This window comes from Epargyreus clarus, unplaced genomic scaffold, assembly GCF_041222505.1.
Source record: "Epargyreus clarus isolate Ecla_fem2 unplaced genomic scaffold, WU_Ecla_fem_2.2 ptg000005l, whole genome shotgun sequence".
Lineage (NCBI taxonomy): Eukaryota > Metazoa > Arthropoda > Insecta > Lepidoptera > Hesperiidae > Epargyreus > Epargyreus clarus.
The window spans coordinates 11,385,702-11,413,574 of NW_027332213.1; the positions used below are offsets into that span (position 1 = coordinate 11,385,702).

At 33.1% G+C, this 27,873-nt stretch overlaps 2 protein-coding genes across 2 annotated transcripts; both read left to right on the forward strand.

Annotated features, from left to right (window-relative positions):
• Positions 1 to 22,339, forward strand: LOC140757845 (transmembrane protease serine 9-like). The gene is made up of 14 exons (XM_073093716.1): positions 1 to 215; positions 989 to 1,103; positions 2,458 to 2,620; positions 8,874 to 9,079; positions 10,141 to 10,346; positions 12,258 to 12,318; positions 13,831 to 13,949; positions 16,160 to 16,225; positions 16,500 to 16,578; positions 17,755 to 17,917; positions 18,716 to 18,921; positions 21,005 to 21,216; positions 21,545 to 21,602; positions 21,945 to 22,339. Exons 1-14 carry the CDS (start codon positions 159 to 161, stop codon positions 22,067 to 22,069), a joined length of 1,836 nt encoding a protein of 611 aa, XP_072949817.1. The 5' UTR covers positions 1 to 158; the 3' UTR covers positions 22,070 to 22,339.
• Positions 22,340 to 23,357: 1,018 nt separating this feature from the next.
• On the forward strand, positions 23,358 to 27,572 carry LOC140742305 (trypsin-7). The gene is made up of 7 exons (XM_073073179.1): positions 23,358 to 23,522; positions 24,145 to 24,286; positions 24,954 to 25,116; positions 25,671 to 25,876; positions 26,250 to 26,455; positions 26,637 to 26,694; positions 27,281 to 27,572. Exons 1-7 carry the CDS (start codon positions 23,469 to 23,471, stop codon positions 27,400 to 27,402), a joined length of 951 nt encoding a protein of 316 aa, XP_072929280.1. The 5' UTR covers positions 23,358 to 23,468; the 3' UTR covers positions 27,403 to 27,572.
• The last annotated feature ends 301 nt before the right edge of the window (positions 27,573 to 27,873 follow it).

Here is a 27,873-nt window from a genome sequence, read left to right on the forward strand (position 1 = left end):
GTAGCTCATTGGAACATGGCGGCCGGGCAAACGCATCTCAGTTCAAGTCCGTTTGTGAACGCGCGCGACAAGTTTGAAGTTCGAAGACGATGCGCAATTCGAGCGCGAAATTCTAAATACGAATTTATTATTTTTTTTCTTTTTAAAAAATAAGCAGCATGTGTAAGTGGTTAACCGTTGTTGTGCTTGTGGCGTTATCTTTCACGATAACTGAGGTTTGTTTTGTATTATGTTTTATTTTATTATTATTATTTACTCAAAAATATTGGAGGATTGTTACATTATTGAAAGTTACATTTTAATTTATTTATTTACATAATCGTCTTTATTTATAAATTTGACGATGCACCTTCTTAAAGTATACAAATATGTTAATGATGTAAGTAGGTGAATATTTTTCCAATCGCTTTAAATTAAGAAATTTTCTCATTAGTAAGTAAATTAAGTAGATACGTTTATTTAATGTTTACAACTTATAGTATAATAACATATACTGGATTAAACTAGATTTTATATATTATGATGGAGATTATGATATTACGAGTAGGTAATCTAAAATTCACTTTCACATATAACTATTCATAAATTGTATATTTTAATGGGATGAAACTATAAATTGATTTTAGAATAGGAGCCGTCGTTATTTTCTAAGTTATCTAGCTGTGCGTGAAAGTCGCATCAATATTGGTTCAGCTCTTTTTAACATTAACCGGTTCAAAAGGGAGTTAAAACGTGGTTTTTCGTATTTATGATTTATGTAAATCAGTTACGAATGAGATTTATATTTGTTTTTAAAAATAAAGTACCGAGCGAGTATTCATTTCATCTAATGGTAAGTGGTATTTGCCGTGTACTCTTATTTGTAATCAACCCCAGATAGTATTAAAGTCCTATTTTCGATTCGTCGTTATCCCTAACAACTAATTTGGAATGACTCGTATTTTTACCGCCATGATTAAGATATTTAATGTTTGTTTCGATAATACAGAGTGAGCAGACTCGAGATGGCCGCGGAATTTACACGAAAAACTTTTTCGGCGGAGTTTGGGGTAACCGGCCTCCACTCATGGAGCTGAATCATCCCAAAGCATCATGCTCTTGTAGTGAGTATATACATCTGTACCTTTAAAAAGTAACGTAAAGTAAGTAAGTAAAAGTAAAAATATTTCTGTTTTGAATATTATGCTACCAGCGATGTAGTTAGGGTCATGAGCGTCTCTGGTAAGAATTGAATTTTTCGCTCCTGGAAAATTTTGAAATTTTCTACAAAGAAAATTAATCTAATCCCGACGAATGGGCGAATAACGTGGTGGAGCGGTCACCTTACCGGTCTGACGCGCAGAGGTTCCCGGGTACGATCCACGGCCATACTTACATCTAGACAATTTATTTAGAGTTCTGTTTTTGGGTTTGGGTGTTTGTGTATTCTTCTATGTGTGTATCCTTTGCACTTTTGTTATGTGGTACAAGGGATCTTAGTGTGGAGCTATGAGTGTAGAAAGCGTCGTTGTCAAATCAATCATGATTGAATTTAGCGCCTCCAGCAAAATTAGATTTTTGCGACCCTGGCAAGATTTGTAATTTACGCCCCGAGACTATCCTATAATTATCCTAACCAATCAAGTTTAAAATCGATGATCTTTTGCACATAGATGGGCAAAATCCGTCTTTCTTAAGATTGCATTCCTGGTAGGTGCCGCTCAGGCCAACCCTTAGCTAGGACGCAAGATAAATAGCTATATTACGTATAGTAATGTATCATGGAAAAATATACATATATAAAATACATACATAAAATACACAATACACACATAAAAACTGGGAGAGTAATACTCTAGTAGCTATGCAGTTTTTTTAGTTATCGGTACATAGCGAAAAAGTTAGTGGAATAGGTGTGTGTAATATGTATGGGTGTATGGGTGTATGGGTGTATGGGTGTATGCGTGTGCGTGTGTGTGTGTGTGTGTATAAGTCTTATATAAATGTATATCCTATTATTCGATTTTAAATCAACAAAACCATAAAGCATATTCGTTTATCATCATAAACATATGCAATGTCCTGACGTTGATTGGACACAACGATTGTCCTTTATTTCTTTAGCTAATATTTTCCTGTTGGTCAGGTTTTATAAAAAGATTGAGATCATTGATTTCAAAGGTGCGATATCTAATATTTGTAAACAATATAGGTAGTATATTAAAACTTGGGTCCGATTATACTCATGCTGATTTTTCAATCATCCAGCGTTTTATACTTATTGAAATACAAGGTATCAGTCAGCGCCGAAAATCATCACACTTACAAAAGGACCTTTGCAAACAAAACGTGTTTGTTCTTTTGCTTTATTTGTATTGATTAATTGACGTTGTCCTCTGCGTCCTTTAAAAATCCTTTTGACATATGATGTCCTTCTCGAAAATATTTTTTATAACGTCGTAAATTTGAAAATTCCAGAATGTGGCGAGAGGAATGAGGTGTCTCGGATCGTTGGTGGGTATGAGACGAACATCGACGAGTTCCCGTGGATGGCGAAGCTGATATACTTCAAGAGGTTCTACTGCGGTGGCATGTTGATCAACGATCGATATGTACTGACAGCAGCACATTGTGTTAAAGGGTAAGAGACTACTACATAATCACCGGACATTAATCCTGGTATAAGGGTACTGATCTTTCCTTAGAATGGATAGAGGTTAACCTATACTAATACTAGTTGGAGATTGATACAGTTTAAACAATTTTGAAGGAGATAAGATTGAATAAGATGAACCGGAGAATCCTTCCTGGGATGTTTGGAGTATGAATTGGACAGTCGTATTTTATAAATCTGGGCTATCATAGCTTAAGTTTAGTATTTTAAATTTAAATATCTGTTACTTTGGAATAATATCAAACATTAGGTAATACGTATTTACTAAATAGTTTTGAGTTTGTCTCATTGATAATATTGGCACGTCGTATTAATACAATTCATCTAATACAATTTCTCTATTTTCCTAAGGGAAAAGACAACTAATTAAGAATAGTAATTAATTAAAGAGATCGAAATTAAACTATTAAGTTCCATTGAAATAAATTGTAATTACATTCATTTTATCTTTACATATTGTTAAAATAAATTAATACAAATGAAAAGTACGTATATTCAATCGTAGGAACTCTACTTGTAGAGAGCTCGGGTACACATTTATTTGTACTTCTTCTACTACTGAATTCTTCAAGGTACAAGGCATAAAGTTACGTAGGTACATACGAGATATAGGTACATAAAATCCCATAAATAGAATAAAAGTAGAAACGCCGTTTTGATGTTTACCTAACACCTTAAATGACCTTCTTAAATTTAGTTTTATTTACCCATTGTTGTAATATTCGTCATATTCAATAAATAGGATTTTAGAATGTTGATGTTGTTAATGTTTTCATAGACAAACTTTTATCTCACTTTACATCAATTTCGGATTGGTGGACATTTGAAATATTTCAGGGCGACTTATTAATTGGTACTAATTGTCCAACTCGGGATTGAAATATTCCCACCCTATATGTATTGCTACTTATGTACTTAAACGTTTTAGTATACAAAATGCTACATATAATTGGGAACAACAATTGCTAAAAATTTTGATTATATCCTGCCATTTACATCTACAGAGGAGGAAAAAACATAATTAAGTGTCAAATTCCAAAAATGCCAATTCGTGAAACTACAGTCGATTTGCTTTCGAAGTAATTTAAAATAATGGTTGTCATTAACAGAAGGTACTTACAAAAGGAAACTGACATACTTGCACAAATTTAATGTGGTTTTGATTCCATTATTATTTTACGTTTCATCAACGGAATAAAATAAAACCAAGATGATATTATGTCATATAGTTTCCATCGTCATAAAATACATATTTGGATATTTAAATATTTATTACAAACTATAAATGATTCTTATTTATTTATAACTAGTTTTTAATTTTACACAAATGAATTAAACATGGATATTATTTCACCGATTGATACATCGACGTCGGACCTCCTTTAGGTCTCTAAACACATTTTTTCAGGGAACCTTTTTACGTTGTACCTATAAATTTAACAAATGCATGTAATTTAATTGTCCTATTTAGAATAATATTTTCTGCGTTAATTTTCTGTGAAAATTGGTTTGGCCATTTTCGACTAGGTACAGGACTAGGACAGGTTTCGACTAGATAGATTTGCCATTGGAAATATCTAAAATCGTTAAATGTTTTTTTGTTCACATGTTTCATTAAAATTGATTAGTGCAAATTGATTGGACTGTACCTAATATTAAGAAACCAATAAAAACGTTCGTACAAAATATTATTAACCACTATTTTTTTTATTTTCTACCAATATCGTTTAATACAACTTTTGGAAGCTAGATCGATAAACATTACACAGTAAAACAAATTTTCAAGTGAGCGGAGTCAAGTCGCGGACGTGTTTGCGAACGCTGTTTGCACAAAGCTCTAGAGGATGTTGACTTGCTACCGACTTTAGGTATTTTCTACGCGTAAAATACTTTATTTGTTTTGTATTTTCACACATTATTTGTTTAGTATTTCACACGTGTCATTAATGACATATTACTGCCAGGCACGGGTCTCTTTTCAGAGAAGGATATCCTTATGCTGTACCTATACCTGATATAGGTTTCCTCTCGGTGTTTTCACTACCACAATAACAAGGGAATATTAATTTGTAAGATTTAAAATTTATACAGTACCTACTGTAAGGATTTACCCGCGAATCCATACACTATAATATTATATAGAGTTTCATATGTATAAAATAATAACAACGTTTTAGGCGTCTATTTTATTACCGTTTTGTATGAATTAGCTGAAGTATAACGATGATTATTGATTAATATAATCTACAAGTTTTACACAACAGACTGATAGATATCAATTAACTACGACAAAAAAATCTAGTCCTACGCTACCCTTGCAAAGCGCGGACGGCTTTCTAACATATATTACAATTTATTTGTATTTATTTTTCCAAGTTTATATTTTTAGATAATCTGTCAATTTAATCTAAGGGTTTTAAATTTACTATTGAAAGTGTTTTATATACATGAACTTGGTCGTTTAGTCGTCGTTCGCCTAGGAAATGCGATTTAGTTTTTTTTTCAAAATCGGCTTCGTAACTCCTTTCATCATTTTTTGCTAATGCTTATAGATTCGGATTAGGCTCTGAAGGCCCATTTGAAAAATTCACTGTATATTCAACACTTTTTTATTCTTAGAACTTTAATTAAATTCGACTCTAGTTTCGTAAAACTCAGTAGGTATGTACAGTTAATTTTAAGAGACAAAAAACTGTTATGTAAGGGGTCGTTCAAGTATTACGTAACGCAATTTGGGGGGGAGGGGGGGTCTTGTAAAACGTTACGATGCGTTACAGGGGCGGGAGGGGGTCTTCCGTAATACACGTTACGTAACATTTTTTTAATAAAAAAATAGGGAATTAAAACTCCTAAATTGGCAACCCTTTTCATTTACGTTTTACGGGAAATCCCTTGAATGAGTGGGTTCAGCCGAACTAAGTCCTGAGTATTCTGAGTTAGACTAAGTATAGTACAGTATAGCAGTATGCATGCTTTGACTATACTTAAACTAACTTAGAATACTGAGGAGACCTAGTTCGGCTGAACACGCTCTTTGTATATATAGTCTGGTTGTCATTTTTAATTTGTTCTCGCAAGTTGGCAAATCTTTTCGTTCATATTTCACGGGGAATCCCTAGATTGTATGGTACGTCATTTAATGTTGTTTCCGTTGACAGTGTTCGTTAGTGTTTATAGACAAGTAGAGATGGGTTGTACTAGGTAAATTTGGGGCTAGGTATGCCTGTTCCTAGTATTTAAAAATACGTAATCCAGAAACCTTTTCCACCTAGTCCCATAAAGTCTCATTAGTTAGTACAATTTGGTGTGGACTACGTACTTATTCTTGGACTAAGAAGCTAGTTCGTTCATGCCTTGCATCAATACGTAAGGGCGGTAAGGTTTGCACGCGCACTCACTAGTAATAATGAATTGTAATCTTTCCTTCATACTTTATACAGGCTTAGGACTGTCAACGTTAGATTTATCGAAATAGTAGTTTGATTTATCATTAAAGGTTTCGTGAGCCGGCGCGGCGTCCACCTAAATGACATTCGTATAGATTCGGAATAGATGCACGACAGCACGACTGAACAATTCCGAATTTTCACACATTTGACATTTCATACTTAATTCGCATCGAGTATCTGTTTGATCCGACAGCAACTAGGTGTAGTTAAAAAGGACAAGTATATTTTGCCTGCCCGTGAGTTGATGTTTTATTAGTTTTTACTCTTATTCGGATTAAAAATCTCTTGTTTTATTTCTTAGTATTATAAAGTAAATATGTAAGTAAAAGTATCCCAAGGATAAAAACTATAACATAACTTTTTAGCGAGTTTAGGGTAAAAATTGACACTTGAGTGTTACGTAACGTTAGGGGGGGGGGGGTATAGAAAAACGTTACGGTGCGTTACAAGGGGGGGAGGGGGGGTCAAAAATCTTCAAAAATTGCGTTACGTAATACTTGAACGGCCCCTAACAGACTAAGCAAACACACTTAAAAGTGTTTACAAAACACTAAAGAGGATATTGACTTGTATATATTCTACGCATATCCTTATTTATTTTGCGTGTGAATATTTTTAAATAAGTTAAGCCAGTTCAAAGTTCCCATAATAATTAGGAAAGAGATGCAGGATACAGTACTATTAAGGTTAATAGATAGGATAAAAAACTGTTACAAATAAACTGTTGACACGGTTAGTGCTATCGACATTTGGGTTAACGGCGAAAAAATGATGGACACATCCAGATAACATCAATGTTTTGTGCGGTTGGGGCACATCTCAAACGCTATGGACACCTGCTAATGCAAATTACAACTCATCGTGGTCAGTAATCTATATTTTGAAAGGTGGTAGAACCAGTATCGTTCAACCGGGGAGTGAACACTGCTACACGTATTTCTATCGAAAAGCAGTCCTTGTTCGGTGTAAGGATATCGATGCTGACTGATTATGCATGAGGCGTCTATCCCAGTCTTCAGCAGTGACAACGCATCAGTAATAGATTTCAGGGGGGTTACTACCATCTCTTAAAACAATATTATTTTAATCACACTTTTACTTTTTTGCAGGAGATTTAACTTTTTAAGCAAAATATGACAATCTCAGTTGGTTTTATACAATGGATAAGCGAAAACTTAATAAAGGTTTAAGTTTGCTCAACTGTGTATGACGGAATATTTTACTGTTTAAAGGAGGAAATAAAACTTTCCTGAACTATGATGGTTTTTAAAAGATGGTGGTAGGCCCCCAGGTGGAACCTTTGTTCTGTTTGGACTTGGTTACAGATGTCTATATGGACAGCAGTGACCACTTGCCATCAGATGTATGGCCTTTTGCTACTTCAATGTAATAAAAATACCTTTAATATAATGCTTTATTATCTCGCCCCGATAAAATTTTAAATGTATATGATTCCAAATTGCAGATGAAATCGTAAATCATCTAGATACGAGACCGATAACCTGGGAATGGAAAAACATGCCCAAAATAAGTTTTTAGTCCGAATTTGTGAATTCCGATTAAAGCACTGTATCAGTACGTTCACCTTTAAACCGGCCCAGGAGCGGCACCAAACTAAAGAGTTCAATGTCCTCCACAAATGTCCACTTAAGAACGTTAGTGGAACCTTTTAGTTGATTTTTTGTGGCTGGTTGATTGTTTAATTTGACCACACGAAGTTATTAAAAAGCGCCAATCTGAATTATATTGCGCAGTATCTTGATCTGCAAGTGTTTGTTACATTCGTAATAAAATTCTATAGTTTTAAGAATAAAAAGAAATGTATATTTTCAACGCATTTCTCTTAATTGTATAAGTGAAAGCGTAAATACGGAGGCTTAAATAGTATTCAGGTCCGCGGTCTGCCAAAAATTCCTTGTGTCACTTTCGCTCAATGGCAACACTTAAATGGCTTTGTTAATGACACATTTGGCCACCTTGCACCTCACACGGAATGGCCCTTCGTAATAGCAATACATATCCGTTGACCATAGCAGAATCTATGGGTGTTGAATGTAAAAATATATCTCGCATAGCAATGGCTAGAAATATAAATTACACATCTTGCATCATATTTTACATATCTTTTCCTTGGTGCAACTGAAAGACGTGGAGCACATATCCTCATTCTTTTGTTTACCTTATCTATCGTGGTTCGTTTATATTCGATGTTAAAATCTAACAAACCTGCTAATGTTAATTTGTCCATGCCATATATGAACATATGTCTGTTAATAAGATCCACTTGAAACATAAGTTTTCTTAACTTGAAGAGACGGTTGCGTTGCTATTGAGGACGAAGTGAGAGAATTAATCCTGAACCTAATCTAAAAACCTAAACCAGAAATAAAACCTTAAATCAGTCTAAGAGCAAAGTCATTCAAGGGTAGGTACATGCACCTATTTAGGAGTTCATACTATACAATATAACATACAAAATAACAAAATAACATACAAAATAACAAGGAAAAAGGGCTTGTGTTAGCGTGTTTGTTGTTACATAAAAGTTTACAAACTTCTTTGAGTGTTACCCAGGTTACTCCATCAGCAATGTTCTAGTTAAACTTAGATCATGATGCCTTTATTGACGCTTGAAGAAAAGAGACCCCTTTATTTAATAATAATATAGTATGTACATACTTTAGTTAGAGTAAAGGTATATTGAAACCTCTTGTGTTGTACTATGTTAAGTTTTTCCATCGATACATTTTGTAACTTTCTTTTCCTTTCAGCTTCATGTGGTTCATGATAAAGATCACCTTCGGGGAGCACAACCGTTGCAACTCCACATCCCGGCCTGAGACCCGCTTTGTGATCCGCGCCATCCCTAACAAGTTCAGTCTTACCAACTTCGACAATGACATCGCGTTGTTGCGCCTCAACGAGCGAGTTGCCATGTCCGGTGCCATAAAGCCTATCTGCTTGCCAAAAGATAATTGTGAGTTATTATTATTTAGGTCTACCAATACGCACTTGGCCAGCGAGGTGGACTTTGGCCAAATTCCTCTCGTTCTGAGAGGAGACCCGTGCCCAGCAGTAATGGGTTGATGATGATTATCAGGATACCTATCAACCGTGTGCTTCGATGTTATAATTATAATGTATTTTGGCGCTCTTAAAACTGGGACCTTTTAAGCCAATCAAGTCACCCAAAACAGTAAACTCATACCCAAATCTATAGGAAACGCATCGTATAATCCCAATTATATATTACTCTGTCAAAAAATGTAAAGCGCAAAATTATTTTAAGCTCTTAATTTTATATCTATTAACATTAGAAATTTGTTAATTAAAGCTACTGTTTAATTAGCAGTTTATTAGGTGTAACGTTTTTGCTAAAATTTTTCATACTTTCCATTTCTATAACGATGTATTATAACGATGACAAATTTGTGTAAAAACTTAGGTAATTCAGTTAATACAACGATAGAGAAAGTGATTAATCTACGTATGTATCATATTAGCTTTATGATATGTTGTTATGGGTATTACATAATTAGTGTCATAAGTCATAGCACACCTCTTCACGAAATTGTTTTTATTATTAATTACAGTAATTAAAAAGTGAAAATACCGAATGGCAAGTGTTATTTACTTTTTGTGGTTACTATAATCTTACAGGAATGGTAGACATTTAGGACTTTCGACCACTTAATTAACTATTAACTTAATGATTACTTTACCCTAGATTTTTTTGATTAATATATTTAAAATAAGATTGTTTACGAGGCACGACAAATTGATTATTGTTGCTAAAAATGTCGACTTATCATAAAAATGCTTATAATAAAATAGGTACCTATAAAAAGTTAAAACTTTATATCAGACTATCATTAAAAATTACATTTTAGGTAATAAGACCCCTCGTGGTTTTTTGAATTTTATAAATTAATTTATTTTGAGTTATACAAAATATAATCTCTAAAAATTCTACTTGATAATTTTAGTGAGTATAAGTTCTTCCTTTAAAAAATTAACCTATACCATTTTATTCCGTAGATAGTTTATACGTCGGAGTAAAGGCAGTCGCGTCAGGCTGGGGTACTCTGACGGAGGAAGGGAAAGTGTCCTGCACTCTCCAGGAGGTAGAGGTACCGGTGTTGAGTAACGAAGAGTGCCGCAAAACAAAGTACACTGCAAGTATGATCACAGATAACATGATGTGTGCTGGGTACCCGAAGACAGGACAGAAGGATTCTTGCCAGGTAAGACGCAAAGTAAAATAAGAAAACTAACCTTATAAATGACGAAAACTTTGATTAATTGTGTCCTTCATTAATTAGTACCTACTGTACAGGTATAGGGTTTTATATGCATGATTATTTTTGCAAAAATATAAAAAGCCCTGTGTCTAAAGAATATTTTATAATACCAAAAAAAATTACACAACATAAAGCGATTTCTATCACTCGAACGAGAAAAATAATTTAAATAAAATGTTGGCACATAGTTCTGAAAGTTTTATTTAATTTTCTTAACGTTTTATTGCTACCAAGGGAAGTATAGGTATCATATCCCAAAATATATATATTTCTAAATCGCTGAATAAATGACATTGTAATCGATTAAAATAACGACAAACATGAAACTTGTAAAAATATAGCCATATTGAACACCACCTCCTTTTTTAAGTTTGAACAATTTCAAGAAAAAAACAAATTTCTCAGAATCAGTATATTTTTCGTGGTATAGAAAGCTAGGTTACTTTAATGAATTTACCTAATGATTGAGGAAAATACATTCTAGGTATTGATTCTGAGCAATTTTCTTAAAGGCGGTAGACTGTGTGACTAAGATTGATTATAGATACCGCACACGTTCTGTAGAAATTTACCTAATGTTAAAATAATGCAAATAGATCTAACGTCGGAATTCAATCGAATTTATATTGACTTTGTTTGAATACAAATACAACTTGAGAAACCATGTATAACTACCATAGTAATACGAGTAGGTAATTGTATTCTTCTATGGAAAGAGCGGTGTAGTAGTCTATGGGGGTATATTCATTGGTGCTTTGGGGTTTGAATTCCAGGGATAACTTCAAACACATGTTTATAAAAATTTATTTTATTATTAATCATATATGTACTGAAAAAATGAATGGCAAGTAAAATTGTTGATATAATATTATTATTATTATTTACGATCTTCAGTAGATATATCTGTTCTTGCCAAAGACGTGCAATATGTGGAATGAACTTCCTTCTAAGGTATTCCGGGAACGCTATGCCATTGGGCTCCTCCAAAAAAGGTGTAAAAAGAGCTCTCATACAGAGCGATGCATGGGCGACTCTCATGTTGCAACTGTCCATAGGCGACGGTGACAGCTTTCCATCAGGTAGCCCGTCTGCCTCGTGGTTTAGGTATAAATATAAAAAAATAATAATATCCCCATATTTTCGACTTTAAAAGCCTTTTTAAGCCGCCTAGCACTTAAATATGTGTGATCCATATCATATCGCTGCCATGGTTTCTCCACTCCGTTGGATTCGATTTATTCGTTTTCTGATTTCCTTACATAAAACAATGGCAAGATATTGATATTTTTCTTTTTACATCGATTTGTTTAACTAATTAATCCATTTATGCATTTATCCATATATTATTAGTTCTATTAAATAGGTAACCCCCTTGATAATTTTCTCTTATGTCTATCTTGACATCTGTTAGTGCAAGTATAATATTTGACATTTAAAGTAAATTCCAATTAGCGCCTTTTGTTAGGTTTGTTTACTAACCATTGAAATTTCAACACATTAAATACTAATTAGTAAGCTGAAGTTATTAAAAGCTAATATCTAAATTTTGAATTTTTTCGCGTTTAAGTGTTAGTTTTTTTACGTCTTTAATACCAACAATGCGTCATTAGCCTTTTTTCGTCCTTCCCGGGGTTGCTTGCTGGACGGTTTGAGCTTCCACTTTTGCCGCCCGCAACCCCGGAAGCACCCTTCTAGTCGCCTCTTACGACAGGCAGGGGATACTGTAACCCTATTCTAGTCCCGGGACTAAAGGGACAATGCGTCACTAGCCTAGAAAGCGTTTAATTTTTCAATTATATAATCTTTTGTTAAATTTCTCAGTTTATATACATATTTATTTCCTTTTGTTTTCAGGGTGACAGCGGCGGCCCGCTCATAGTGGAGAGAAAGCATGACAAGCGATACGAACTAATAGGTAATGAATATTGATGTTTACTTTGCAAATCTTCTAAGTGTTTCTATCGTCCTTGCAAACAAAGCAGGCCTTTCACTGGCTTCCAATATTTTACGGATTTAAAAGCCAGTATTGGAAACAACCTACTCGTTTTATATTCATCAATCTGCTAGTTGGCTCGACGCGCTATACCACTTAGGCTGACCATCCATTTGCAACTATCGCTTGAATAATTTACCAATTATTCAAGCTTAAGCGATTATTATAAGTAGTGGTTAACGCGACTCTCAAAAGTCGCTGGGTATTTTTATACGCCTCCGATTAAACAATCAATCTTAAGTAATTTAATCTAACTACTGTATTTTGAAAAACAATTGAAGCAAAAATGATCACATTTCGAACTTTCGTAGGCAATTATTGGTTAAAACTAATGATTAAAAACAAGGTGACTGAACTGATTAATTATTATTATTATAGTAGCGTATCTTTATAGACGCGTTGAAAATTCATTGATGACAGATTTTTTCGAAAAACAATTTAACATTACTGCTTATAAATATATATTTTACCTTCAAAAAATGTCCGTGAGGCAGCGTTTTAAGAGATGGCTCAGTACCCTTAGTATACGTTTTTATGTTTTTACAAAAATACAGCGATTTTATATTTGTTTACGTATTTCCCATACATTTCCAATCAGTTCTGACAGTCTGCTAGGGGCGCTGATTGAAAATGTATAGGCAAGTACGTAAACAAATATAAAAACAATCATTTCTGTAACATCAGGTAAAACGTGACACGTAACGTGTCACGTAAAATCTCATACTAAGGGTACAGTAGCTTAAGCGACAAATTGGTAGCATACACAACTATCGCTTATGCGATAGTAGCCAATGGACAGTCAGCCTAATGTAAGAAATACATTTTAGTTGAATTTGTATGCGCGTGAAATTGCCGATGTCGGATAACGGGTACCGTCTACAACTTGTCACTGTCATGAAGTTTTTAGCAAAACTTTTATTTTATACCTATTTTACAGTGTTACGTAGATAATTTATAAACGTTGTAAGATCCTTCTTGCTTATATCATCAATATACATAACCTGTTATAACACTGCAGGTTTTTTCAAAGACAATTTGTATTTTTTCAAAAGAACTTACACGTAAAGTATAACAAGTGTGCAGTTGTTTTTGAAACATTTTTAATTGTATGATGAATCTTATCGATAGATTTGCTATCGATTGTAGATAAACATAAAGTAGCAAATAATTACGTATTCTTTCGCATGTGTATGTGAAGGTGTTATAAGTTGGCATAACTGTTACTTTAGCTACTTAACTCTATTTGTAACTAATAAACTTATGTTGTACATGCTAATAATTTATGTTGTATCTACGTCATTCATTACAAATATTGCTTTAATATTTTATTTTTAATTTTAGGAGTGGTATCCTGGGAAATTAATTCACAAATGTATGTTCCTATCTACCTAATTCATTCCAAATATTGCCTAATCATTTTATTTTTGTTTTTAGGAGTGGTATCCTGGGGCAACGGCTGCGCTAGACCAGGTTATCCCGGCGTCTACACCAGAGTGACCAACTACCTTGCCTGGATCCGGGAGAACACACGAGACGCGTGCTATTGTTCGGACTGAAAATAAAATTATAGTTATAAAAACCTCGTACATGATAGATTATCTCCTTTAAAAATGTATGCTAATTGAAAATTGGACTTTGAAACACGCCAAAATATAATTTTGCTGTTCCTTCTATAGGTTCTAAAATCACGTAGATATTTTAGAGAGTGACAGGATGTACAGTTAGCTCCAGAAATAGATGAATAGATCCAGGGGCTCCACCATCCATACCATCTCTTAACACAATATTATTTTAATCATACTTTTACTTTTTTTGCAGGAAATTTAACTTTTTAAGCAAAATATGACAATGAAAAATTGATAAGGGTTTAAGTTTGTTCAACTGTGTATGACGGAATATTTTACTATTTTAAGGAGGAAATAAAACTTTCCTGAACTATGATGGTTTTTAAAAGATGGTAATAGGCCCTTGTTTTCAAAATAACTATCATCACACGTCATCTATTTGGAGCTGACTCTATATAGGGTCAACTTAAGTTTATGACATTTTTGGGTTTTGTTCCGTCAATTGAAGTCTAGGCGTATTAAATTATAAGCTTTTTTATCATATAAGCTTTATAACAACAAATCATATTAAGTTTAGAACTGTTATTTCTACAGTTTATATCAGATATATCCTGCTCTATCGTGGACGAGGTTATTGGACTTTAGAAGTCTCGCATTTAAATTTAAAGAATATAATTGCCCTGTATTGTTTACAAAAATATTTAATAATGATTTAAAATAGAAATAACATCTTTATAAATATAACAAAAGTATTTCAATATATTACGATATAAAATAAAGAAACTATTGGAAATAAGTACTTATTGTATTTCTAGATATTTTTGCATTTAAAAGTGATGTAAGGTTTTCATGTTAAGACAATTGATAACAAAATAATTAAAAGCATGATGTAGATACAGGTACTTAATATATAGTACTTCTTTCTTACTTAATGTATATACGGTAGTTACCTAAAATTACTAGTTCTGTTTATACTAAAAGATTAAACGTGTTAAATTAAATTTCTATATACCTACATGTGATCTCAATATTTTCAATGTCACTGAACTTTAAATAAGTTATCTTTATTTATCACCTTTAACGCAAAAAACCTGTTACGACTTATTGATTTCATTGTATTTTCAAAAAATGCTTTTGAAGTGTACCAAAAATATATCAATAGGTAAATTATTAAGATATATGTATATTTTGGATACTATTTATTATTTTTCGCATACGTATTATTGCCATAAATAAGTAAGCTTAAGAATATGAGTACCTAATCTGTGACAAAAATTGGTATTATGAAAATGAAAATAAACGAACAATAAAGTGCCATTAATCTAGTTTTATTTACCTATTTCCTTATTAGTTATGATATATTTAGTAAATGTAATAGTAAATGATATAACACATTTTATATTTTGTATGTCATAGTAAACAAAATATTATTTAAATGTTTCTTATCTAATAAAAACATTATTAACTTTTTTCAATAAATATTTTGGACTCTAGGTATTTCGTTATTAAACAGAGAACCAGTCACAAAAAATAAACATAAATATATTTTTATTCAACTAAAGCTCTACTAAATATATAGGCTATGTTACATAAATTAAATGTGAATTAACGTGAATATCAAAAAACTGTCCGAAATTAAGACATTAGAAAAATATGATAAAGATTTTAATGTACTTATTTTATCACATACATGGCTTTTTCAATAACTGCATTGATTGCAATAAAGATTTCGAATCAATATCCCTGTCTTAAAACGACGTAATAAAATTCAAATTAGCGTCGATGATTCATGATGTGAATTAATAAAGAGAGGCTCTCAGAGGTCATTGCCAGATAAACATGTCCATACAGCCTCTGCTAGGCGCCTAAAACGTCGTCTCCTAATTCAGCTTTTAATAAAAACGAATACTTAGCACTGTTTCTAATGTTATTAACCATTAAATCGCAAAGTTAAGAGTCGTTGACTTTTATTTGAAGACTCGTGGCTACGTATTTCGTGGCTGCGTATGTGTTTTTCTTTTTGGCATACGTTAGCCGGTGTTACATTTTAGGATGCTCGATATTCAAAAGTTCGTTGAGATCGAACACATGAGTTAGTGTATCATTACTTTGACCGCAAAGCACATGGACTTGCATTTATTTAGCGCATTTATTTCATATTTACAGTAGTTCAACTGATAATTTATTTAAAGAGGTAGAATATGTGGTATTTAATTTATTTTATCGTATGTGCGTCCGTTGGCGCCCGTGACACGTTTAGTCAGGTAAGTTTTTTGGAAATTCGGTGATTTGTTGCTTTTAAAATACTTAAGTATTCTAATCTCGTACCTACTGTTTTTGAAATCGCATTTGTTTAATGTTTTTGCCGTTATTCTAACTTGTACTTAGTACAAGTTTTTGTTGCGATAAACTGTAATACAATTTGATAACACTGTGAATATGACTACTTAGTAAGTTAATACAGTTCTAAAACTATTTGATTTGATGTATGATTGAGACATTTTTAATTTAACTTAAAACTAACTTTAGTTACTTTAGTTTCAGGATGTTCCGACGTATCCTGAAAAGTATTATCATGCATCTTCTGACGTCCAATTACCACCATGTAGAGATTGCAGTAAGTGTTCAAAATAAAGGAAATAGGATAAAGTTATTTCGTTATTAGAGTCGACTGGTAGACATGTTTTTTTTACTTGAAATATAATTTGACCGGACCTACTTTACATAAATTTAATACAGTTTCATGTCATAAAAATAACGCTATTTTAACAAATTGGATTCTAGTTAATAATTATGATATCAGAATTCTAGATTTAACACTGATAAAGCAATATCTTATTTTTATGATCGACAAATGACAATATACTCGTAGCTTGTTCATAAAATATTCATGAATATAATACGTGTAGATCGCTCGATAGATTTTTTAAATTAAATCTATAGGTAAAATTAGTAAAAATAGTTTTGTATTTCTATACGTTACTAATCTAAATATGCTTAGAGATATTATATTATTGAAATTTACTTTTAAATACGTTTACAGTATTCGTCGTAGTAGTATCAGAGTTCATAGATCCTTTAATAATTTTAATCTTAGGTATCGGTTTTTTGGAGCATTCAAATATGTTACAGAAGAGCATACAGTCCATCTGAGTGTAAGTTGCCACAGCTGCCAATGGAACTGTAATCAACTTCTGATAACATTAGACTTCTCCCTGATTTCGTTGATTTATGTTACCACAGATTACGTTGTTACCCCCCGGAACCAAATCGAAACCTTGGTTTTTTTTTAATATAATATAAGAGTAGCAGACGAGCATGCAGTCCACCTGATGGTAAGTGGCTAGTGGATAGTCTGTAATCAACCCCAGATAGGATTAGATATTCCTACCTGAGGTCGCGCGCGCCGCTACCCCTGAGGACTAAGCTGGAACGCCTCGGAAAAGTCTGTCTCCCTTACCACACCCTTCAAACCGGAACACAGCAGTGCCTAACACTGCTGTTATTGGGTAGAAATAGGTGTGGCGGTGGTGCCGCCGGAGTCAAACCACAAAGGGTTCTACCACCTTCAAAAGTTGGATAACTATTTATTACCACACCCAACTCAGAATACGGATGCATTTACACTTTTATTTCCTTGAACAATACCTCAAATTGACTCCTAGTAGTGTTTGAGTTTTTAGAAGATTTTATCAGGTCTTTGCAAGTTAAGTTACTTCTCAAGTTTACTAAAGACCGCACATTTTTAAATACAGACATTTTATTTTTATTGACAGTTCTTTTTCCGATTTAGGTTGTGGCGAGCGGAATGAAGAGCCCCGTGTGGTAGGTGGCACTGGATCCAACATGAATGCCTTCCCTTGGATTGCGCGGCTCATTTACCATAAGGCTTTTGGCTGTGGTGCGTCTCTCATCAATGACAGATATGTCATCACTGCAGCGCATTGCACTAAAGGGTAAAGTCAAATTCTAATAAATACCATATTTTGTCAATAGGCTTTCTTGGTTCTTGATGCTAAATATACACCTAATGTCTTTAATTGAAAATATTATTCATTAAAGTCAACATTGAGAAGGTATATAAATCTTAGTTTGAAATTTATTCGAGTACGTATTTATTGCTTCTAAATCAACGGATGGATTTATTTCCATCCATCTATTGAAACATAGGTGAGATATAATGACTTCATAGTCTGCAAATATACAAAAGACTAAATGTACACAGTATGTTAGCACATAGATAATTACATGGCTAATAAATAGGCTGAGTCTATTAATACAGGTACTGTACGAACAATTTATAATTATTAATACGGGTACTGGACAAACAATTTATTATTATCCGATTCGAACCGGTAGATTTTGAGAAATCTCAAAAAAACTACAAATTTTTTTTTTTTAAATGTTTTTTTTTTTAATAACTTTTAAACGGCTCTACCGATCGATTTTAGAAACTAAGCTCTTAACATCAAAACATGACGTCGATCGCCATAAGCCCGTTCGAAATCTATTAAAAAAAAAAAATAAAAAAAAATAACCTAACCTAACCTAACCTAACCAAACCAATTGAATAAATGTACGAATAAATATAATTTATTAGTCCAGTACCTGTACAAATAGTCACATTGTTATAAATATTATGATCGTTACTTCAAACCAGTTTTGAAGACGAAATCATCAGTCATCGAATCGTAAACTTTTTTCTAGCGACTTAATGATCTGCTTATATGAACTATGTTATTATCTCCTCCTAGGTTTATGTGGTTCTTATTCCGCGTGACATTTGGCGAACATGATCGCTGTGCCAGTCATAATCGGCCCGTCACGCGCCATGTGGTGAAGATGATCGCGCACAACTTCACCCTTACGGAATTGACCAACGACATCGCTTTGCTGTTGTTGAGTGCGCCTTTGGACTATTCGTTCACGATCAGGCCGGTGTGCTTGCCAAAATATACAGGTTAGTTTTTCCATTTCTTTTGATTCTTAAGCTGACTTTTCTTTTGATGTTCTAATACCGTTCGCACACTTGTCGTTTGTCGCAAACTCCAAAGCTTTCTGAAGGTTTGGTTTGATCAAAACCTATGTTAGAAGTGCTTGCAAACTTATAAAAGCCAAGTCAAATACTCTATTCACACGATTTAATTTATGATGGTTTGGTAAGCGTGAATACGAAGCATAAGATGTTATGATTTTGTGGTTTCATTTCATCAGCATTAATGCCACCTCTTGTTTTGACTTATGCCCCTAACTAATATAGCTACTATTACCATTGGCGATTCGCGTTTTATAGTTTGCACTCATGCTGAATCGCGTTTCCTTACATTAGACGGTCTGGCGTTCAAAATTTTACAGGATGTAGGGTTTGATCGCTGCATCTACTTGTTGCTTCCGAAAACTAGCCAAATTCAAGTGCCTATACTGTAGTGTGTATGCAGGAACTCTTAAATTTTAAAGGTACACTGTTAATATTTTATAGGTGCGGTACCTGAAGCACGTATATTTTTAGTAGGTTTTGATATGGTGTTCTAGAGTTTTATTTTTTTATTGCGAAAGTTGTCGTTTATACCTCCAGTTCGTACCAGTTGCAGATGCCTATATCTGTATAGGTACATATAATCTTAAGTACCTAGATAATTATAACCGTATTAATTATTTTATTTATAGAAGGTAGGAAGAAAAACGATAAATATCTCATTTAAATGCAACTACCCAAAGATAAATCGTTATGCAACTAAATTTATTGCAAATAAAATTTGGGATTCGGGGCATTACTGGGAATCGTAAAAATTGGTTCAAATGTTTTCTTTCTGCCCATTTTTGTCTGAATGTCGATTGGATAATATATGAACCATAGCGTCGTAAAGAGCTACCATTTAGGAGAATTGGGTTAAAAACCCTATAATATGGAAACTACCTTTTCATATAGGTACTCGTACGTATTTTTTCATAAATTTTTAAACGAAATATTGTTCGCCTATTTTCAGAAAATCTAATTCTAAGTATGTATTTCATATTAACTAACGCGAAACTTTTGAAAGGAAAATATTGTAACATACACAAAAGTTTAACTGGTTTCATATTAGTAATTGCCCACATAAACATAAAATCAACCCGTATAAATTATAATTATACGGGTATTCAAAGAAATCAATTCACTGTGACCAAAAGATCAAGTCATTTGGGATATAAAATATCCTTTATTCAATTCAAGCCTGATTGAATCGGTGACTTTGCAAAGACCTTTCGTACCTCAGGTAAAGGGTTTTGTGCGGGCTTTCTCTATACTGGTTCTTCCTGTTGCAGGTAATAACCTAAGGTGAATTTATTTGACGTTTAGTGTAAACCGAATCGAATGTAATTTGGCTTGATTTTTATTATACGGTATAAAGTTTGATATATACTGTGTCACTCTCTTTTTTGGAGATTCTTTTAGGAATTCGAAGTTCGACTATATCTTAGAACGATCATTGAGTAAATTCTTGATTCTTTCACTTTATATAAAAGGTTGTAACCTTATTGGTTCAGCACTGGCGACATCGCAGCGCTTACATATTTCTACTTAATACAGCAGTGTTAAGCGTTGCTGTTTTCTGGATTGAAGGGAGACCTATTTGTCCGATGCGTTCCAACTTATTCGTAGAGGTAGCAATGCCTCTGTGTCCGGCCTTAAACAGCACTTGTAATCGTATCTGGGGTTGATTACAGATGTTCACGGGCGGCAGTAGCCTGTAGTGGTGTAAAGCAGGCTCGTGTATATTGAAGAGGCGTCTTGTTGGTTTGATGTCTTTATTGCTACTAACTTTATACTAAGCTTAACCTAACTTATATAACTATGAGTCCTACACACACTACAAGCCATACACCCAGGGCTACTGCACTTCGGTGTGGTGATATGCTACTATATATAACAAAAAAAAAAAATGTCAGGAGCCGTATGGCTGTGGTTTGAAATGCATACGTTCGCTTTCATTAAAGATAAAACATTATTTCTGTTTAGACCTTTAAAATTGGCAAAATTTCCCAAGTATTTTCTATTTAAGTTCCAGAAAATCTATACACGGGAGTGACAACCACCGTAGCTGGTTGGGGCGCCGTGGCGGAAACTGGGAAATGGTCCTGTTTGCTCATGGAAGCACAGTTACCAGTGCTCAGCAATGAGGAGTGCCAAAACACGAATTACAACAAATCCAAGATTCGTGACGTCATGATGTGTGCTGGGTTCCCTGAGACCGCCCATAAGGATGCTTGTACGGTAAGATTATCATACATCTTTAACTAAATTTTTGAATTTATTTAACCCTTTGGGGTTAAATAAATTCTGCATTGTTTTAAAGCAGTTGTATAAGAAGTGGTGATTTTTTCGTCTTTGAACAAAGAGAGATAGGAACATAAGTCACCAAACTTGTCCTTCGTGTTGATAGATTTTACACGGCTTTAAGATCTTATGACCTTGGATTTGAACCTCATACACTTATTTGACAATTCGTAACTACTACAGTTATAAGCTAAAAAACATTTAACAATCATCTAAATACTCGTACCAGCCATAATTTGTTTTTTCAATGAAGACTTATTTTCAGGGTGATAGTGGCGGTCCATTGATAATGGAAAATGATGAACATGCATATGAATTAATAGGTAAGTTACTTTTTATAAAATCACTTAAGAAAGTTATTATAATATAGATTTAGTTGTTGTAGGTAGAGCTATTTGTTTTCTTATTTTAGAGTCATCATTATCCCATTACTGTCCCACTGCTGGGTACGGATGTCCTCTCAAAATGAGAAGGATTAGGCCATAGTCCACCGCGCTGGCCAAGTGAATATTGGTAGTATTAACATAAGTATATCTGAAAACTTTTTTAGAGTATATTTGCATAATTTATCAAGTATTTTTTTACGGACTTCGTTGTCATGTTTTTAAATTAGTTTTCAATTTCTACATAGGCTATTACTAATTTTTTTTCTTATTTTTATTCAGGTATCGTTTCCTTTGGTTACGGGTGCGCAAGAAAGGGTTACCCCGGGGTCTACGCCAGGGTTACCAAATACCTAGAATGGATTCACGATAACACTGACGATGCTTGCTACTGTGAATATTACTAAATACTTTTTAGTTATTAATAAACATTATAATATTTAAATATTATACCTCGCTAAGGTTTAGAACTAAGATTTTAAAATATACGTATTTATGCTGTGTTAATACAAATAAATATGTTAAATTGCTAGTATTTTATCAAAATTGTTCCTGTATAAGTATTATAATAACCCACCATTTCATGGGCGCCTAATCTTTGTATGGTATCTGTTATGCTTAACAAAATCAGTGTAAATAACTATAGTGTAATAACTATACCTACGGACTTGGAAAAATAAAAATTAAATTATAAATTGCGAAACTGTTTTACTTTTTTGAAGTGAAAACTTCTTTAGCGGCGTTGTGCACTTTTTGTGATGCGTAAAAAATTTTAAACTCGCGTTAGGATACGTGACCTTATCGAAAATTCGTAAGGCTGTCATGTTTGTGTACGATAGTGCGATAAATGAATATTGCATTTACTACATATATGCTAGTACTTTTATACTGATAATTAAAGCAATTAATGCAAAATTATTCCCTAACTATTCCAAAATATCAAAAATGCACAACGTTAACATTCAAGTTTTCACTTCTGCCGGCACTCCTGGAGTGCAACCCGTTGATATATTTTTTATTCTTGTGTATTTTATACTTAGTCAAATACAAAGGATGAAATCGGTGCAAAATGATGATGTGTCTATATTTCATACAGTCTTTGATGTAATTTGCATGTGAGAAACAGGTTCTACACAGTGTTTAGGTGAGACCTAAGGGTCTTGTTTTTGACCAGACAAGGTAGTAAAAGAAACCGCGGTTGCAGGATTAAACGGCTCTATGTAAAATGTCATAACTCCAGAAATAATAAATATTGTTTTGATAAATATGGGAGTAAGGGAACAATCATCTTTACATTACATAAATTTCCGCAATAGTTTCAATTTGTACATCGACAATATATGTGTTATTAAAGAATGTTAATAGTTGAATGAGAACTTATACTTAACTTACTTACTTACTTACTTAACTTACTTTTATCTTGCCATCACATTATTACATAACAATATGCATTTTAAGTATAAAACTATAAAAAACAGTTATTTTTCAATATATCGCCATCTCCGTACAATACCATAAACTAGAAAAAATGGGTCATTTGTGGATTAAACGACGATACGAGATAACAATAAAATTACGTTACGTAATTTACGCCCAACTTGGGACAAACGTGACTTATACTGTTTTATCCTTCGGAGAAAGATGCACTATTAATAGAAATAGAGCCTACATCGCATAGTGATGTGGCGGGAGCAACGTTCCCATTCCTGTTCTAAGTCCTACAGTGGTGACGCTTCTCGCTTAATGTAATAAGGAAAATTAATTCGATATACATGATTTCTGAGAAATTTGCGTAAATTAATTAAAATGTGGAAATACATTTTAGTGTTTATTCTCGTGGTATTTGTCTTTGGAATCGGGGTAAGTTTAATCTCCTTTTAGATATTTATATTGATGGTAACTAAATATTAAATGTATTGTAGCTTTGTGAAAAATATATTTTATGGATTACGTACTTACTACATTATATTATTTGACTTTGTTTTATTGTTTAAAAATGTAAAAATTGCAACCCATAACAAAAGCAGTTTTAAAATAAGGAAAGATATTATACATTTTAGTTGAATGTTTAGTTTTTGAAATAGTTTTAAATTAATTATCATCAAACTTAATTCAAAGTTCGGCAGATAAAAAGGCTATATCGAAGTTATTAGTAAAACAAATAAGGATCGTCATGGAAACAAAATCTACAAGTAATGTTTATGTTGCCGCTATAATTTCTTTAGGCGTTTCTGTATGTAACATAGTACGTTATTTAGACTTCATATTTATGCAGAGTTTTGAGTCGTTTTTTCTTTCTTTATGTTGTTTGTTACTATTTACATAGATTTAATTACAATTACTAATTACATAAGAGTTTTAAGTAAAAAAAAACTATAAAACAAAAATTAAACTATAAACTAAAAAAGGACTTATTTACAAATTTACTTAATTTGATATCGATGATATTATTAATGTACATTTTGTTTTCTATAATGTATAGGTCAGAACAGAGGATGAATCTACAACGACAACAGTTGAATTCACCACGACAGACACTATTGAGACTGCTGAAAGTGAGGTCGATACTATAAAAGCTGTTGAAGATAATTCTGAATATGGACAAAGGAAAAGGTGCAACTGTCGTAAGTGAACTTTGAAGGTGGTAGAACCCTTTGTGGTTCAACTCCGGCGGCACCACCGCCACACCTATTTCTACCTAATAACAGCAGTGTTCGGTGCTGCTGTGTTCCGGTTTGAAGGGTGTGGTAAGGGAGACTGACTTTTCCGAGGCCTTCCAGCTTAGTCCTCAGGGGTAGCGGCGCGTCTGTGGCAGACCTCAGGTAGGAATATCTAATCCTATCTGGGGTTGATTACAGATGTCCATGGGCGGCAACAGCCACTTACCATCAGGTGGACTGCATGCTCGTCTGCTACTCTTATATTATAAAAATAGTGAATTACTTTTTGAGCTTGTCTGTTTATTCAGAATATTTATTTAAATTATGGTTTATCTTGCGTAGGTACTTTAACGTTTTAAAGGTTTACATGTGTTGTAAGACAGAAAGTTTTTTTGATGAAGAGTTCAGAATTTTGCATACCTATAAGTATTACAAAGACATTATTATAAGCTAACATATTTTAATAGGTTGAATTAACTCTACAATTATGGTAGAGATCTCTAAATACCAATGAATATTATACTATTACATATATTTTTACCGTATTTCAATTATCTATGTCGAATGAAATTCACTTTGATTCATAACTTTTGTGATATTCTAAAAGGAATTACTTTTGTAAAATTTTAAGGTTGTGGCGAACGAAATGAAGCGTCTCGTATCGTAGGCGGCGTGGAAACTGCCGTAAATGAGTTCCCCTGGGTGGTGCGTCTTTCCTACTTCAATAAATTTTACTGCGGTGGGATGCTCATCAATGATAAATATGTACTGACTGCTGCTCATTGTGTTAAAGGGTAAGTTATTTCTTATGTGACAAAAATATACGGTTTGCATAGCGATCTACCCGATATTTAATACCAACGTGTAGCCAATAAAAAATAATAATATGCTTATGACTGTGCTATAAATTCAAATAGGATAAGAGTCTTACCTGAAGATAAAGTAAGTAATTAATACTGTTTAATCATACTACTTTTTAATAAAATAGTTATCTACTTTACCACCACACTTCTTACACTAGAAAACAGAAGCGTTACACTGTTGCTAAAAATCCTGTTATTTATATAATCATGGAATAATTTAATCAATGAAATTCTAAACGATCTCATAAAATAAATTAATAAATTATAGTTGAAATTTTAGAGCACAATATATTAATTAGTAACAAATAATAAATATAAACCGTACCATAGCAGCACCTGCAGTATTAGAATAGCTCTTCTTTTTTATTAAATGTATCTTTTAATTTTATATTTCTTTAGCATTTTATACTTATTATTCATAATAATGATCAACTTTCTTAATAATCTTTCTCTATACATATTAATAGATTTTATTGCGTTTTCAGGTTAATGTGGTTCATGATCAAGGTAACCCTAGGTGAACATAACCGTTGCAATAAGACTCATCGGCCCGAAACCCGTTTCGTGGTCAACGTCGTCGCTCATAATTTCACCTACGTCAATTTCAGGGATGATGTCGCCATGTTGGAACTGAATGAGAGAGTTAACATCTCGGACACTATCAAACCTGTTTGCTTGCCCCATAATGATGGTAAGTAGTAAGTTTAGTGCTTATTCATAGGTTCATAACTACAACAACGCAACTGCGTGGCCAAGTGCATTTAAAGGTTTATTGACACTGTGAATTATTCCGAATAATTAAGAATAATTTTGAACACACCAAAATCCAAAATAAAATTTGGGATTCGATTGATCTTTAGGCTGGAAAATTATCCCATCTTATCCGGTTTTTATAGCAATGAAAAATTGTGTCATCAAAAGAAAAACATAAAAATGATTTCAACCGATACAATTATCATTATGTAGAGCACGGTGTAATTTTTTTCAATAAAGTTTACGTCAACTCTTATTATTAGAAGCTTAAAAAAGACGACTTTTTTTAAAAGATTTTTTCATAATTCCAGATAATGATTACGTGGGAGTGAAAGCAATAGCAGCAGGCTGGGGTTCTGTGGGAGAACAGAAGAACCACTCTTGTCAATTGTTAGACGTAGAGCTACCGGTGATGAGCAACGAAGATTGTAGGAACACTAAATACGAATCTGCCATGATCTTAGACGGCATGATGTGCGCTGGCTATCCTGATACTGGGGAGAAAGACACTTGCCAGGTATTTTTATTATTTTGGTGATACGATTAGGGGAAAGAGATATCGTGAGAGCGCCCGCAAACTATACACTTTTGATCAGGCGATGTCTCGCTTAGGCTTTTTATTTGTATCAGAAGTAATATAAATACGTAATGTAACAATTCTTATACTGGCTCTCATTATTAAATTGTTTTCTTTTTAGGGTGACAGTGGTGGACCTCTCTCCGCAGAAAGAGGCGATAAACGATACGAACTTTTGGGTAAGGTTTAAGATATAGCATTCAATATATTATAGGTAATACAAATAACATAATTTTTTGAAACTTGAAAGAATATTTTTGAATTATTATGGACTGGAAAAAAATGTATGTAGTTGAGACGAATTCGTGTGACAGACACTCATATCACGTTAGTACTGAAGCTTTAACTATAAATCTATAGCAAGAGCACGCGGAATTATGGATAAACTCTCAGAAATGTAGTTTTCTGAAACTCATCCAATGGATTAGCAATAAAATGCAACAGCAAACGAGCATGCGGCGCAAACATGCATACGTTGTTATCCCTGAGGATTCAGTTAGAATAAGCTAATTTCAGTTAGAATCTGGTTGTGGTAAGCAAAAAAGCGTCTTATGCTTACCACAACCAGTCAGCTCTTAACATTACTGTTTTAAGGCAGAAATAAGTGTGGCGGTACCACTGCCGGAGACGGAACAGAAAAGTTTCTACTAGTTTTCAACGAATTAAAGATATCGAAGTGTTTTAAATACATAGAGTCATCCAAAGTTCAATTTTGGAAAATAGATACAACTATTCCTTAGTGGACAATACATTTTTATTTTACAGGAATTGTATCCTGGGGTATCGGGTGTGGCCGTCACGGCTACCCGGGCGTGTACACCAGGGTCACGAAGTATTTGTACTGGATTCGGTACAACGCACGACGTGGATGCTTTTGTTCTGACTAAACTTTGGGCTAGAGTTTTAGACATAAATTATTCAATAAGATCCTTTATTTAAAAAATAATTTTAGATCAAGTTTCACTGGATATATAGGTTTATTTTTATATAATTTACAACTTACATTTAAATGTGCATGTCTTAAGTTTTGTATAAGTAAAAACGTTTAAGGTATTTATTTATATGTTTTATTTTACTTAAGTATACTTTTTATAATTTGCAATGAAAAAAAAGAATATGGGTTGAAATCAGGTTTAACTTAATGTGCATGTCAAGAGGTTGTAGGGCTTAATAAATATAATACGAATAGGTTAGGTTTCAACAATTGTATTCAGTAGGTATAAATAAACAATAATCAATATACGCGATACAATACAATTGAACAATCCCACAAATTTATTTAAAATTCAATATTAAGATATTACATTTTTAAATATTTTACAAGCTTAATTAAATAGATAGGTTTTAAAGAAATAAAA

Bases quoted from the DNA above. Each gene is read 5' to 3' on its own strand.
- LOC140757845 (XM_073093716.1), top strand. From the start codon at position 159: ATGTGTAAGTGGTTAACCGTTGTTGTGCTTGTGGCGTTATCTTTCACG. The intron at 12,319-13,830 runs GTAATGAATATT...TTTTGTTTTTAG, and splicing joins CAAGCGATACGAACTAATAG to GAGTGGTATCCTGGGGCAAC. The intron at 16,579-17,754 runs GTAAGTGTTCAA...TTTCCGATTTAG, and splicing joins ACCACCATGTAGAGATTGCA to GTTGTGGCGAGCGGAATGAA.
- LOC140742305 (XM_073073179.1), top strand. From the start codon at position 23,469: ATGTGGAAATACATTTTAGTGTTTATTCTCGTGGTATTTGTCTTTGGA. The intron at 23,523-24,144 runs GTAAGTTTAATC...TATAATGTATAG, and splicing joins TATTTGTCTTTGGAATCGGG to GTCAGAACAGAGGATGAATC. The intron at 25,877-26,249 runs GTAAGTAGTAAG...TCATAATTCCAG, and splicing joins TTGCTTGCCCCATAATGATG to ATAATGATTACGTGGGAGTG.